This window comes from Myotis lucifugus, unplaced genomic scaffold (genome assembly GCF_000147115.1).
Source record: "Myotis lucifugus unplaced genomic scaffold, Myoluc2.0 scaffold_43, whole genome shotgun sequence".
Taxonomy (NCBI): Eukaryota; Metazoa; Chordata; class Mammalia; order Chiroptera; family Vespertilionidae; genus Myotis; species Myotis lucifugus.
Window position 1 is genome coordinate 1,996,147 of NW_005871091.1, and position 12,603 is coordinate 2,008,749.

General features: G+C 47.0%; 1 protein-coding gene across 4 annotated transcripts in view; it reads right to left on the bottom strand.

The window, feature by feature from the left end:
• Window positions 1–495: 495 nt before the first annotated feature.
• The window catches only part of AKAP2 (A-kinase anchoring protein 2), a 155,571-nt gene continuing 143,463 nt past the window's right edge, over window positions 496–12,603 (bottom strand). For 3 of the 4 annotated variants that reach the window (XM_023753291.1, XM_023753294.1, XM_023753295.1), the window contains 2 exons: window positions 11,272–11,450; window positions 496–2,490 (listed from right to left, as the gene is read on the bottom strand). In XM_023753291.1, coding sequence (XP_023609059.1) covers window positions 2,392–2,490; window positions 11,272–11,450 — 278 coding nt within the window. In that variant the 3' untranslated portion in view covers window positions 496–2,391. The remainder of the gene's footprint in view (window positions 2,491–11,271; window positions 11,451–12,603) is intronic. The other variant, XM_023753293.1, reaches the window with a different exon arrangement.

Below are 12,603 nucleotides of genomic sequence, written 5' to 3' on the forward strand. Positions count from 1 at the left end.
TGCCACCCACAGAAGCGCTCTGCTCCTCTCACCCTCGCCAGCGGCCGCTGTGCCCTGGGCCCCACGAAGCTGCCGACCCACCTGTTTTCATCCGCTGCGTGCCTTGGGGACACTGGACATCATCGGGCAAAGCATCCTTCCTGGTTGTCCCATGTCACCTGACGGGACTTCTAACCTAACCCAGACCTCATTTTCCCGAGAAAGTCTATCTCCGTGCCAGCCTCCCCCGCTCCAGAATTAATTTCCTGCCACAGGGATATTATTCGTCTGGTGCCCCCAGTGGTGGGCGCACACATTGAATATTCACTTGGAATATTCAAGAGCAGGATTCATACAAAGATGGCACCAACTGCCCATCGGTAGAATGTGGCTTCAAACTGCAGGCTCCCTTGGCAGTTTTAAAGGATCCTTGTAAATGATCCAGCAGTTCCAATTTTCCTTTGTGCCCACTACTTGTCTGTCAATAAACTTCCCCCTAAGTCAACACTAGTCTAATAAAAGAAACAAAGATAATGTGCACAACATCTACATACAAATTTTGTGGAGTTGCTACTCATCAGAATAACACATTAGAGCTTAGGACACAACAATATAAAAACAAAAATGAATTTTAGTGAGGTCTGACTTCATTATTGCTTATTTGTAAAAACCACAGTTTTAAAACAAAAGGGAAAAAAGAAAAGAAAAAGAATGCTGGTCAGGTTTTTTTCTCATGGCCAGAATGGAACATTTTCTCATCCAGAAACATGGGGCACTCCGTTACGGGGTGCCCTTGTCATATTGCTTTAAATGACAGAAAGAGTAAAGCTGGCATCCTCTGTAGTATGCTACGCGTGAATACAAAGCATGAGAATAAATATGGTACTTTCCTAAACGTCAAGTTACAAAACTGCTCCAAACTCTGCAATTGTGACTCATGCAAATACCATGTTAGGTCAGTTGACAATGACAAATACTGCATCAGTTCGGTGCCTCTATCTCCCTTTTCATAAAAAAAGAAATCCTCACTCACTCCTGACGCTGGCTAAGAGCTTTGGAGGAAATAACTGCACACCCTGTCCCATGATCGCTCTGGGATTTTAATCCTGACATACGCACACTCTTCCTCGTGGGCATCCACACTTGACACAAACACACAGAGGTAGGTGAGTGCGTGTGTACACAAGCACCCACACTCACACACACCATCTTTAGCATTTGTAGCTGATTCCAAGCCTGCACTTAAATGTCTAGTCTATATTTTCCTGTATCATCCGGAAAAACACTGGCTGCTCAACAAAAATACCTCTTACTTCCTTATTTCCCCCACTTTTCCTCCCTCCCTTCTCTCTCTACCTTCATGACCTTTCTTTAATGTTTCATTTCTGATTAATCCAAAATAATTTCTCATTCTTCCTACCACCCCTAAGGTCCACTTTATGATATAAAATATAAACCCCTTTTCGTTTCTCGTCATCTACCTCTCTAAGGCAGAGTTTGCCCCTTTTCAATTGTTGCCATTCTAAAAATACCCCTACCCTCTTGAACCAGATGTTCAATGTGTACAGGCTTTATACATGGATATATTCCCCCATCCCATCATAAAAATAGTTGTTGTCCACTAAATATAGTTTTCATAGGAAGAAACATAATCATGAAAATGTGTTCTCCTAACCTGCAGATCAGTCAATAGCCTAAGCAGACAAGATCCTAAAGCTAAAATAATCCATTTGGTTTTGGCTTTCTCCCCCTTTCTCAACCTCCTCATGTAGAACAGATTGTGTTTTGCAATATGAAGAAACATTGTCTTAAAAATAGGGATTTTTATGTATTGCGATCATTCATTGCTCCAGATTAAAAACAAGGAAGTGTAAGATAAATGGAATCATCATTGCCTCTTCTCAGCAAGGAGAGAAACAGGATTCATGTTATGGCTGCTGGAGTCAATGGAGTTAACCCAGCACCTCTGATGCTGAGCGGTAGGCGGGCCACGGGTGCAGAGAGCACCTGTGCCTGTAGACTGCACCCGCCTGGGCCCACTGCTCTCAAATGGGCCCATCGCCATTGCGTTTCCTCCCACCCAGCCGGGCTGGTCTCAGTTCTGCCTGGAGCAACCATGTTGATTTGCTTGTAACTTCGTTGTCCTTTGGAACAGTTGCAGATTGGTCCAAATCCAGGCGATTCTCTGAGCCACAAAAAATCCTTTCTCTGGTGACTCCTGGGGGTTAGAGTTTGATGGGTGGACTTCTTTTTTCACGTTATGGTTCATCATTGCAGCTTCTGGTCTACGGAAGGATTGCTGAGTTTGTTTGCACTTTAATAAATACTCCATTAAAATGCTGTGATGTGTGGATGGCTTGGCTTCTTGGTAACCCAAGCACGCACGAAGCTTCGTGGGTGGAAGGAAGTTTATTATTCATTGTCCTCCTCCTCCTGGTTGGCATAGATCCCCGCCTCCCAGCGCAAGGCTAATGCGCTCTTCCTTCGATTAACCCGTGTGGCCTCAAGGACCTGAAGAGAGAGGGGAAAGAATTACGCAGAGTTCATGATGTTAATTATGTATACAAACCAATTTCTCCATTGTTTGTTGTTTTTCCCCTCCTTGCCCTCTCAATAGCTTCTAATGAGGGGGGAGTAACAGTGCCTGTTCCACTGGGAGGTAGGAGGAAACAAAGGGGTGGGAGGTGGGAGGTTTTGGGTGTGCACTCATAGCCAAAGTCCCTTTGCTATTTGACCTATAGTTAGTAATATAGATGATTAATTTCCCTGAAACGTTCTGCAAGTTTCTTTGAATGAGACTTGACTGCATCAAGTCTTCAGATGGGTGCTGTCTGACAGAAATACCCTGTACCTGGGCCATCCAGTAGGGTAGCCGCCAGCCACACATGGCACAGAGCACTTGAAATAGGCCTAGTGTGGCTGAGAAACTAAATATTTAACTTTAATTAATTTTCATTGAAATATCCTCACAGAGCTGGTAGTGATAGCACAGCTCTCGACTGCCTTAGTCACACTGTAAACAAGCAAACTAGAGAACAACGCCAAACAACTGGGCCAGTGTGAACTCTATCCATTAGGCTTTGTGGATCTATACAAGCTGTGATCATATTTATATCATGAAAGCCTACTTTGGTATAATTAAGATTCAAGGAGACATTAAGTGGGGGTGGGGGGGTGGGGGGGTGAGGGGAGGATAAGCTTTTCAGGCCAATAAAAAGTAACCTGAGCATTCTGATGTAACTTGACGGCCATAGGTGCTAATAAGTGAGATGAAAGGTGACAACATCAAGGACGAGTCAGCTCACCACCATCAGGGTAGGGCCTCCCTCCCTAGGATAGTCTGTGGACTCCTGGGGGGGGGGGGGGTTAACTTCCGGCTTCGGTTTGATCAAGATGAGACCCAGCTGAATAACACATAGGTTGCCAATATGTGAGAAATAGTCGAGTACATGACACTCCACCCAAAGCATGCCCATGCAAGCCAGCCAGCTCATCTATTGTGGCATTAGCTTAGGGTACCAAGTTTCTGATTTTACAGAAAAGTCCAGCAGAGCCAACCCTGGTTGATAATCCAAATAGCAAGGAAGGCTTTGCTTATTCTAAGAACAATCATTTTGACAGCAACAGTGATGCTGGCAACTCCAGAGAAGCAAGGAGATGCAGGCGACGGGCAGTGCTGGGAGCCCAGATATAAGCAGACCCTGGGGGTCCATCTCAACCTGCTTCTCTGCCCCTCTGACAAATGAACCGACTTTCCAGAGCGTTAGCAGGGACAACTGGACTTGTCATGTAAGACACAGATTATTAAGCACATAAGCCATGTCATACAGTGTTTTGTGTGTAAGCATAGCATGGCCACTTACTCAATATCTAAGAATAAGATATCAGTAGGAAAAAGCATGCTTTCAAATCTGTTATAGTTATAAGTAGAGGATTCTTCTGGGCAGTGCATGGTCACATGGCATTGAGCAGCAGTGTTGGACCGGAATTGGAAGTCCTGAGCGTTATTTCCAGCTCTGGAGCATGTTGTTCTTGTTCATGGTATCTGGTGCCTCAACTTTCTTCATCTGCAAAATGGACACGCACCCCTGCCCTACGTCATCGGCTTTCTCAGGAGGCAGTGCTGACTCTGAAGTCCAGGCAGGTCTAGGTGTACCTCCTCGTGACGGTGTCACCTGGGGAAAGTTTACCCTCATGCCTCAGTTCCCTTGTATGTATAATGGGAACAATAAAAAATACAGTATAGAGTTGGCCTGAGGAATAAATGAGGCACCATATGGGAAGCATTTAGCAATAGTTCCCAGTGTATAATAAGTTCTCAAACAATAATTATTTCTATCATCATGTGAAGGGAATTCATAAACTATAGAGTGGTAATCAAATATAAGGCATTTTTATAAGGATCTCTACCCTGTGCAAACTGGCCATCTGTTCACCTTGCACATATAAACTGAAAGGTGTACTTGAAAGCTAAAAAATATATCTAAGGTTCTGAAAACCAGTTAGACATTGAGAAAGGTACATGTAATATTCTCAATATTCATTTTATACCTTATGAAAGAAAACTGCTGGTAATCATCAGCTTATGTATATAGTTAATTATACATAATTTTGCTAAATAGGGAGATTTAAAGTATATTGTGCTATAGGTTAGCACAACCAATTTGAAGAATAATTTGCAATATGTAGTAAATGTGAGGCTATGTAAGCCCTATAACCAGTACTTCTATTTCTGGATACGGAGAGAAATTCTCCCATAGGTGCACAAAGAGATATGGATGATATCATCCAGCAAAGCATTGTTGGTAGCAGCAATAAAAAAATTTTTAGAACAAGAAACAACCTACATTTCCATCACTAGGAGGGTGAATAAACAGTGACATGTTCATTCAATGGCATACTATATGGCAGTTATAATGAGTGACCTAGAACCATAAACATCAATATGGACACATCTAAAACAATGCAGACAAAACAAAGTAAGGAGTGGAGGATACTACAATATGATGTCATTTATAGGAAGTTCTAAAACATGCAAAATCAGAACACATTATTTACACATATGTAGTGTAAGTATAAAAACATGCATGAACACCAAACTCAAATATAACTACCTCTCAGGAGAGAGAGAAAGGGGAACTGGGGGAAGTAACAGGAGGGGTAAGTTCTACTTGCAATATTAATTTCTTTTTAAAATATTAAGCACATATTATGAAATGATAAGAATGGACAAAGCTGGATAGTAGACTTTATTATTTTATTATGTTATGTCATTTAGCACATTCGAATGCCTGCTCCATGACATCAGGGACCGTTTTGTTGACTGCTCTACTCTCAGAACCTAGAAAAGTGTCTGATGCATAGTAGGTGCTCAAAAAGCCGTTAACAGAGCAAATGAATGAACGATTTTCTCCACAATTCTGTATATTTGAAATAATTCTTTTAAAATAAAAATAATACAGTGCTGTAGAAATAAAACTACGAAATGCTTTCTCACAGGAAAGAGAAAATATTAAAAAATGGGGAAAATGAAAAATATGCTTTTTCACAGCAAAAGTTTGTTAAATCTGTATAAGAGAAAGTTGTAGCCCCATTGGCGTGGCTACGTGGTTGAGCGCAGGCTTATCAACTAGATCACAGTTCGATTCCCAGTCAGGGCTCATGCCCAGGTTGTGGCTCAATCGCCAGTAGGAAGCATGCAGGAGGCAGCCAACCAATGATTCTCTCTCATGATTGCTATTTCTCTCTCTCTCTCTTCCTCTCTGAAATCAATAAAAACATATATTAAGAAATAAAATAAAGTTGTAGGGGAAAGGAGACTTTTAGGGAAATTCAATTCGCAAAGCTTCCAAAACAAAAATACAGACTTAACAGTTGGGTAAAAGGGAAGCTGGATGGTTCACTTCTGGAATAACGTATCCTAAAGCGATGACAAGGAGCCCCCTGGATTTGTGTTAAGGCAAACACAGGACTCGGTCCTCTTGAGCTGCACTGTTTTCTAACCAGACCAGGGTACATTTGCTATCAGTGCCTGAAGAAACTAAACACATCTTCCAGATCCATGAGCGGGGTAAGGTCTTCTCCATCCCACTACACGGCACAGCAAAGCACAGCAGGGCGTATCGTTGTTGCGTGCACGCCAAAGTGTTGAGGCAGTTCCCCCAGTTCAGAAACAACAGGAAGAAAAAGATACGGAGACAAACTGCTTTCTGGTCCCTCTCATTCAACCCACCAGGAAACGGCACACCACAACCGCATGCACCTGGCCAGGCATGCAGGAAGACCAAGACAGACAAGTTGAAAAGTACCTCGGAAGTCACCTTGCAAGACAGTAACTTAGAGGTGTACTGGCAGAGAGGGAAAAGACCAGGGTTAGTACATGGCAGAGACACACTCCCAAAACACCCCCCGCCCCCCGGGAACCGGCACCACAGGGGGCAGACAGGAGGGCAGTAACACCGGAGACCATTACACACCCGTGCCAACACTTGCTTCATCTGATATTAGTTTATTTAGAAATCTGTATCTTTTGGAGCAAATAGATACCCTCTTATTTTTTAATAAAAATATCAGATAAGCCATACTTTGTTAATTCAAGATTTGTTGCTTCCCATTTTCTGTGCTTTGAATTAACAAGATCTCTCCTCCCCGCCTTTGTAACCAGCTGCCCACAGCAAGGTCCCTGAGGGCCATTTTGGATTTGCTAGAATCCAAAGAGCCATTTCTGTTCTTGTAGGCATCTCTGAACTCCAAAGCAGTCCTGTAGCTGGTTGTCCAATGAAAAGGAGACTCTAACTACAGAGAAAGGTGGCTCGAATGCAAGGTTTGTGGAGGCAGAGTCTCTGACACTGACCTAAGGATGCCTAGGGAACATGGACTAGTTCCCGCGGGTGGGGTGCTCACATAGGAACTGAAACGATCCTTGAATTCCTGTAGGAGACTAAGTCGCTGCAAGAGAATCTCAGGAAAAAAAAAAAAGTCTTGGTTATGGGAACTGAGATAGAAGGACCAACTTTGGGCAGCCCCCTCCAGAATTGTGACTGTGATCTTGCGTTTACACTGGTCTTTGGCATGGGTAACCATTGAGATCATAGATCTGTGATCGCTGACGGCTTCTTCTAGGTAGCACTCACAAATGACAGTTCTGTAGTGATCAGGCTGCTGGCTAGGAGCGGATGAATTTGGAGTTCTCTTCTTTGCACCTTCCTAGGGTGTGAGTGAGAACCCAAGAGAAAGCTGGGCAGCGCAAAACATCACTGATTGTGGGTGAGCTTTTGTGGGGGGAACTGGAGGCAGATGGGTTTCTTTCAACCTCTCGATGGCAGTAGAGCCACAAAGGGTGTCCCAAAGGGTGTCCTCATTTACAGAAAAATGTGTGCCAGGAATTCTTAGAGAAGCAGTAACTGCTTGCCCCTAGCTTTGACTTAACCTGGGAGGATTGATGAGGCGTCTCTTATTCCAGTACAGGCAACAATGCCTGAAAGTCCTAGGCACCTATTCTTGGGGCAAGAGAGAGAGAACACAGGGAACACTCACCAAGAGCAGATTCTGTGCTAGGCACGAGGGAGGGGCTGGATTTAGACTCGGACTAGCATTTCCCTTTAAGAAAGAGAAAGCAATCCACCAAGTTCAAGGGCATCATGGACTCAACCCATCGTTTCCTGAGGCTCAGGTAAGCTGTGGAACAACTGGCCAGAAAAACACTTGCCTGAATATCCTTCTTTTGCATGTCACCAAGAAACCCTTTAGAACACTGTGATTCACCAGTCCAGAATGTGCTGTGTGGAGCAGAGATGGCATCAGGCCCAGATAAGGGGACATTTCCACAGAAGGTTTTCAGATAAGAGACACCCACAATAAGAGCAGGACGGCTGCCTTTGGGTGTGTGGTGTGTGCGCTGCACAAAGGCACCAGGGTGGGGGAGGGGATTGGTGGGCTTGGAGCTCAGTCCCCCCGCTCCACTCACCTACTGTGTGGCTGGGGCAGGCTGCGTCCCCACAGAGGAAAAGGGGTGCCTTTTTAACATTCTCACAAAGGCCCTGCGTAGGCTGCCAAACAGCCCAGGGCAACTCTCCTACCCCAAACAGCCAAGAGGTCCATTAGGAAGTGGGGCCTGGCTGAAGCCTCCAGCTTGCAGACACTCATTGGTGACCATGCCGTGCAGAACAAGGAAGCCAGCCCAGATGGGTACGAACTGTGGGCACCTGCTCTGAGATGGTAACAGGGATGGTAGACGGGAATAAATTTTTGAGAAAGGGTCTTTTTTTCTGGTTGTTTGTCACTGACTTTTTCACTCGCTGCAAAATGAGCAGAACCACAGTCGACTCACTGTCACCGACAGTGACTGCTGAGTGATGTTCCATGAGAAAGTCCATGATTTAATTTTCCACCTTCGGTCCTCCTCTGAGCCCTCACCTTGTTCCCAGCAGGAGAGGGGACAGCTCAGGACCATGAAAGCCCACCAAATGCTGATGCTGTACAGTCATCCCCCACGTCACCCCCCAGCAGGGATTCCAGGCGCCAGAGGCCTCCCCGCCTATCCTGCATGTGATTGTCACAGAGTGTGAAAGAGTCAGGACCTTGAGCTGGGGGCAGGTCTCCAGAGACCAATGCTGCTCTGGGGCGGGGGGCGCCACACCTGTTTTGATGGCGAGGGACAGTTTTCGCAGGTCGGGTGGCAAGTTACTCATGAGCACTGCAGGTGCAGCTCCGGGGGCTTCTGTCTTCTCTCCCTTCTGTCCTTCATGCTCGTTAATGCCCTGGTGTCTAATGTATCACAATGCATATATCCCAGTCTCCCTATTTTGTTGGTAAGTCTGCCTTCTCCTTAGGAAGCACAGCAAAGAAGAATTGTTTTTGTTCAATTCAGAAAGAGTTGAATTGAACAAACCTACGGACAAGCCCATGGTTGGGTCCCGGTCATGTGTGAGGGGCTCCTCAGTGAGTTTTTGGAAGGCATATTGGCAGGTGGACCCACCAATATGGGTGCCGGGGTGACACTGGGCCCAGGTGAGCCATGGGAGGTTCTTAGAGGGTGGGGAATCTAAGAAGCCATCGTTTGCCCAGAGAAGAGCGTGTGTGAATGGAGCCAGAACAGAACTACAGCTTCTAGGGGCAGGGAAGCCAGTTACACAACTCAGGCATGAAGCAACCCATCTGCTCCTATTTATTCTCCTTCTGGGATCAGAGACAATTAACGAAGGGGCCACGGGTCAGCCGGGGAAGCAACTGAAGGTTCGTTCGTTCTGGCAGGTGAACTTCAAATACTACCCAGTGACTGATGCAGGCACAATAGCAAAGATCCCCTGAATCAAAAGGGCTGGAAGTGGGGTCACTGGGGCTCAGATTGCTTTAGAAGCAATCTGAGTATGCTTTTTCCCAATGTGGGTCTCTGAAAGGGGCTATGGGGGATTGTTTTGTCCTGTTCCTAAGAATTTCCAACAACAAACTTGGTTCTCTTGTCATATCAGTAACAGTGAAAAACACTGGGCCTTGAATCCAAGATCTGGGGAGAGTAACAACTTGATTAGTTAGTAGGGTTCCTCCTTGTATGAAATGTTTATTTACTCGAGAAAAACAGCGAGGAGGCTGCCACTTCACTGCACAGGTGAAGAGCAACCAGTATATTGAAACCCCAATTCTGAGTAGCTGCCCCAGTGCCTGGGGGAAGTCCCACCTGGTTGGCATTCGCCCGGGCGGCTGCCTGAGAGCCAGAGTTTGCCCGCAAGAGGCTTCCGCCTCTGCTATGAAAGGGGCTGAGAGCAGGCTCTTCCCTTCTGCGTGGGTTTTCCCCTGCAGTGTCTGCACCTCGACACAACAGGCACACACGAGAGACACCTAGGGTGCTACCAGTAAGAAAACACTCGAGTGGCGCCCATGCAAAGCGGTTCCATCAGTTCTCCCCCTTCTCCCCCAGAATGCGAGGGGGCCGCTCGGCCCACCTCCCCAGCGCGGCTGGTGCATGGCTGGAACCCCTGGAGGAAAGAAACAGCCATTTTTCTAGCATGAGGCTGCAAAATGGTCACAGGCTGCAGAAGATACCCAAAGGTAAACTCCATACTTTAAGTGGGGCTGCAAGGGGCCGGCTAAAGTGGCCTGGTGGGCAGAGAACGTCCTATGGGCTCAGGGAAGTAAGTCTGCAGCAGCCACAGAGGGCCAGGCCCCTCCCCGGTGCAATAGGCCTGATGGGGGAGCTGAGTCAGGATCCGGAGGAGTTCCGGGGAGACCCAAGGAGAGAGCCGGGGCGGTGCCAGGTGAGCCAGCTGTCACAGGTGTGCTTGCTTTCTTTACCAACATATTGTGAAAGCCACATTGAGCATCAAGGCGGAAATCCTTTAACTTAGTCAATGGGACGTGAAAGGTGACAGGTCAGCCTGGAGTTCTGACTGTGAGCCCCGCAGCTCTCACGTTTAAGGTGCACAAATAATTTATCATCCAAACCGGGGCACTTCTGAGAGTGGAAGGGGATGCTATTAATAGTGACACCAGGACAACAGGCTTACACCAGGGCTGTCCCAGGAAAACTGGGTGGCATCCTCCACAGACCCAAGCTATTTGTGACCGAAGTGTAACCGGGGGGCAGAGGCAGTCACCTCAATAATTGCTAAGAGACCGAGGCCAGCAGACTCCTAGGAGGCTGGCGTGGACCCCTCAGGCTGATCCCCGGCTTCTGGCTGTGGAACCACAGCCCTCGCGTCTCTTATGAGAGAAAGAAACCACAGAGCAGATGACTTCCTTCGTGGTCAATGTGAACATCACAGGCGAAGTTCTCAGGGTTGAGGGGAGCAGGTGGCCGTGTGGTTTTTAACCGTCATTTTAAATGGCTCTTTTCCTGCTAAATTGAACGCAAGGCTTGGTAACAGCCCCAACGCACTCAGTCGTTTGAGCACTGAGTAACATTTCTAGGGACTGCCCAGAGGAGATGTTGAAGGAACAGCATCCTCATAGTTCTCTAGAGAAATGAAACCCTACAGAGCAGGCAGCGATGGTAGAAAGCAGCTCCCTGGTGCCTGGGATGATTTCAGGGCCCCTCCATCCTTCTTCCCTTCTTGCACCAAACATCCACACACTACCATGGCCAGGGGGCTCCAATTACAGTTGGCAGAAAAAAGACCAGTTCCTTGCCTGCTCAGTGTTTTTGAGAAACAAGGCAAAAATCCCAACCCCGCCTCCAGGCGTGTAAAACCACACATTTGAAAATCGGCTTAGGAACCAGTTTACTGGCAGACAACACTACACGGCACGCTACGTTCGCCCTCGGGGACGTGGGAGAGGAAAGGAGAAGGAACTTACACTACTATCATCCATTCGCTCGCGCCTTTTAGATTTGTGTGTCTCATAGTCTTCCATGAGGGTCTGCATCAGATTCTTGGGCCGCTGGGATCCGGCAGCCTCTTCGGGGGCTAAGTCAGGCTGCGAGCTGGGGCCTTCAGGTGTGGGGGATGGAGGAGGTCTGACTTTCTCTATTTTCCCTGAAACAATACGAAGAGAACACCCTTTCTAAGCTTGTCTGCTTGTGACTGCTTTCAGAAAGAGGAGAAAACGGGCATAAAAAAAAAAAAATCAAGCACCGACATCGTGGTACCGGAACAATGGTTACGTGCAGGACATTTTATTACAGGGATCAAAGTACGTAAGGAGAATGTCACAACCCAACAAGGACCTCAAGGACCCGGTGCTAAAAAGTCAGATGTAAGAGGCCCGTTGGGCAGTTTGCAAATACAGGTCAGGCAGACAGACACTGGCTCCAGTTCTGGGGACATGTCATAGATCATAGAATGAGACTGTGAGGGGACAGCACCTTTCAGCCTTAGAGACCCACCTCTTATAGATGAAGGAAACTGAGGTCCTGCAAAGGGAGGGCTGTGCTGAGGTCTCCTGGTCCCCTCACCAGGTTCTTTTTTGTCTATCAAAAGCCATCACCTACCATCTGACCTGCCCCAAGCTTCAGGCGTGGACAGTCAGCGCTGAAGGACCTTTGAATGAGAACTAGGTTTGTTCTTCCCAGGTCCCCGCAGTCTTAATAGGCCAGCGTCATTCATTTACCTTACCTGCCACGGTCCTAAAGCATTCAGGTTTGAGACACCCTGGCCCAGCCCCCAAACCTTAAGGAATGCATGCCAACAAAGACAGCTTAGGCATCGTAGGAAAGGTGTGCACCAGACTTGGGAAAGGTGAGATGTGGACTTTGGAAATGCCTTACAGGGATTTTCAGATAAGACCAGGTCAAGGGTGGTGGGGTGTGGTGACTCTAGGCACTGTCACCAAGACCTTCTGCATTCCTCCCTCTTGGGCCATGCCCGGCCCTGACTTTGGCCCATCAAGGGGTGGTTTTATTGCCACAGAGCCCCAGATGCACCTCTGAGAAGTTCCAACTATGCCCTTTGTGGGAGATGAAGGGTCTATGAAAAAGGAATGTGAAACACACACACAAAACACGTGGGACCATTCAAGTCCAAAGTTTGGAAACTGCCAAGGTTAAAGGCCCATTTGACCCCTTCCAGTCCCAAGCTGGAGGTGACTCATCTTCCTTCCTCTTCTTCCCCAGACTTTCACCTTGGCCAAGGTCTTTCAGGTGAAGTCTGGGGTCTGTGTCGCCATGAGGGTTGCTACAGCCTCTTTCTG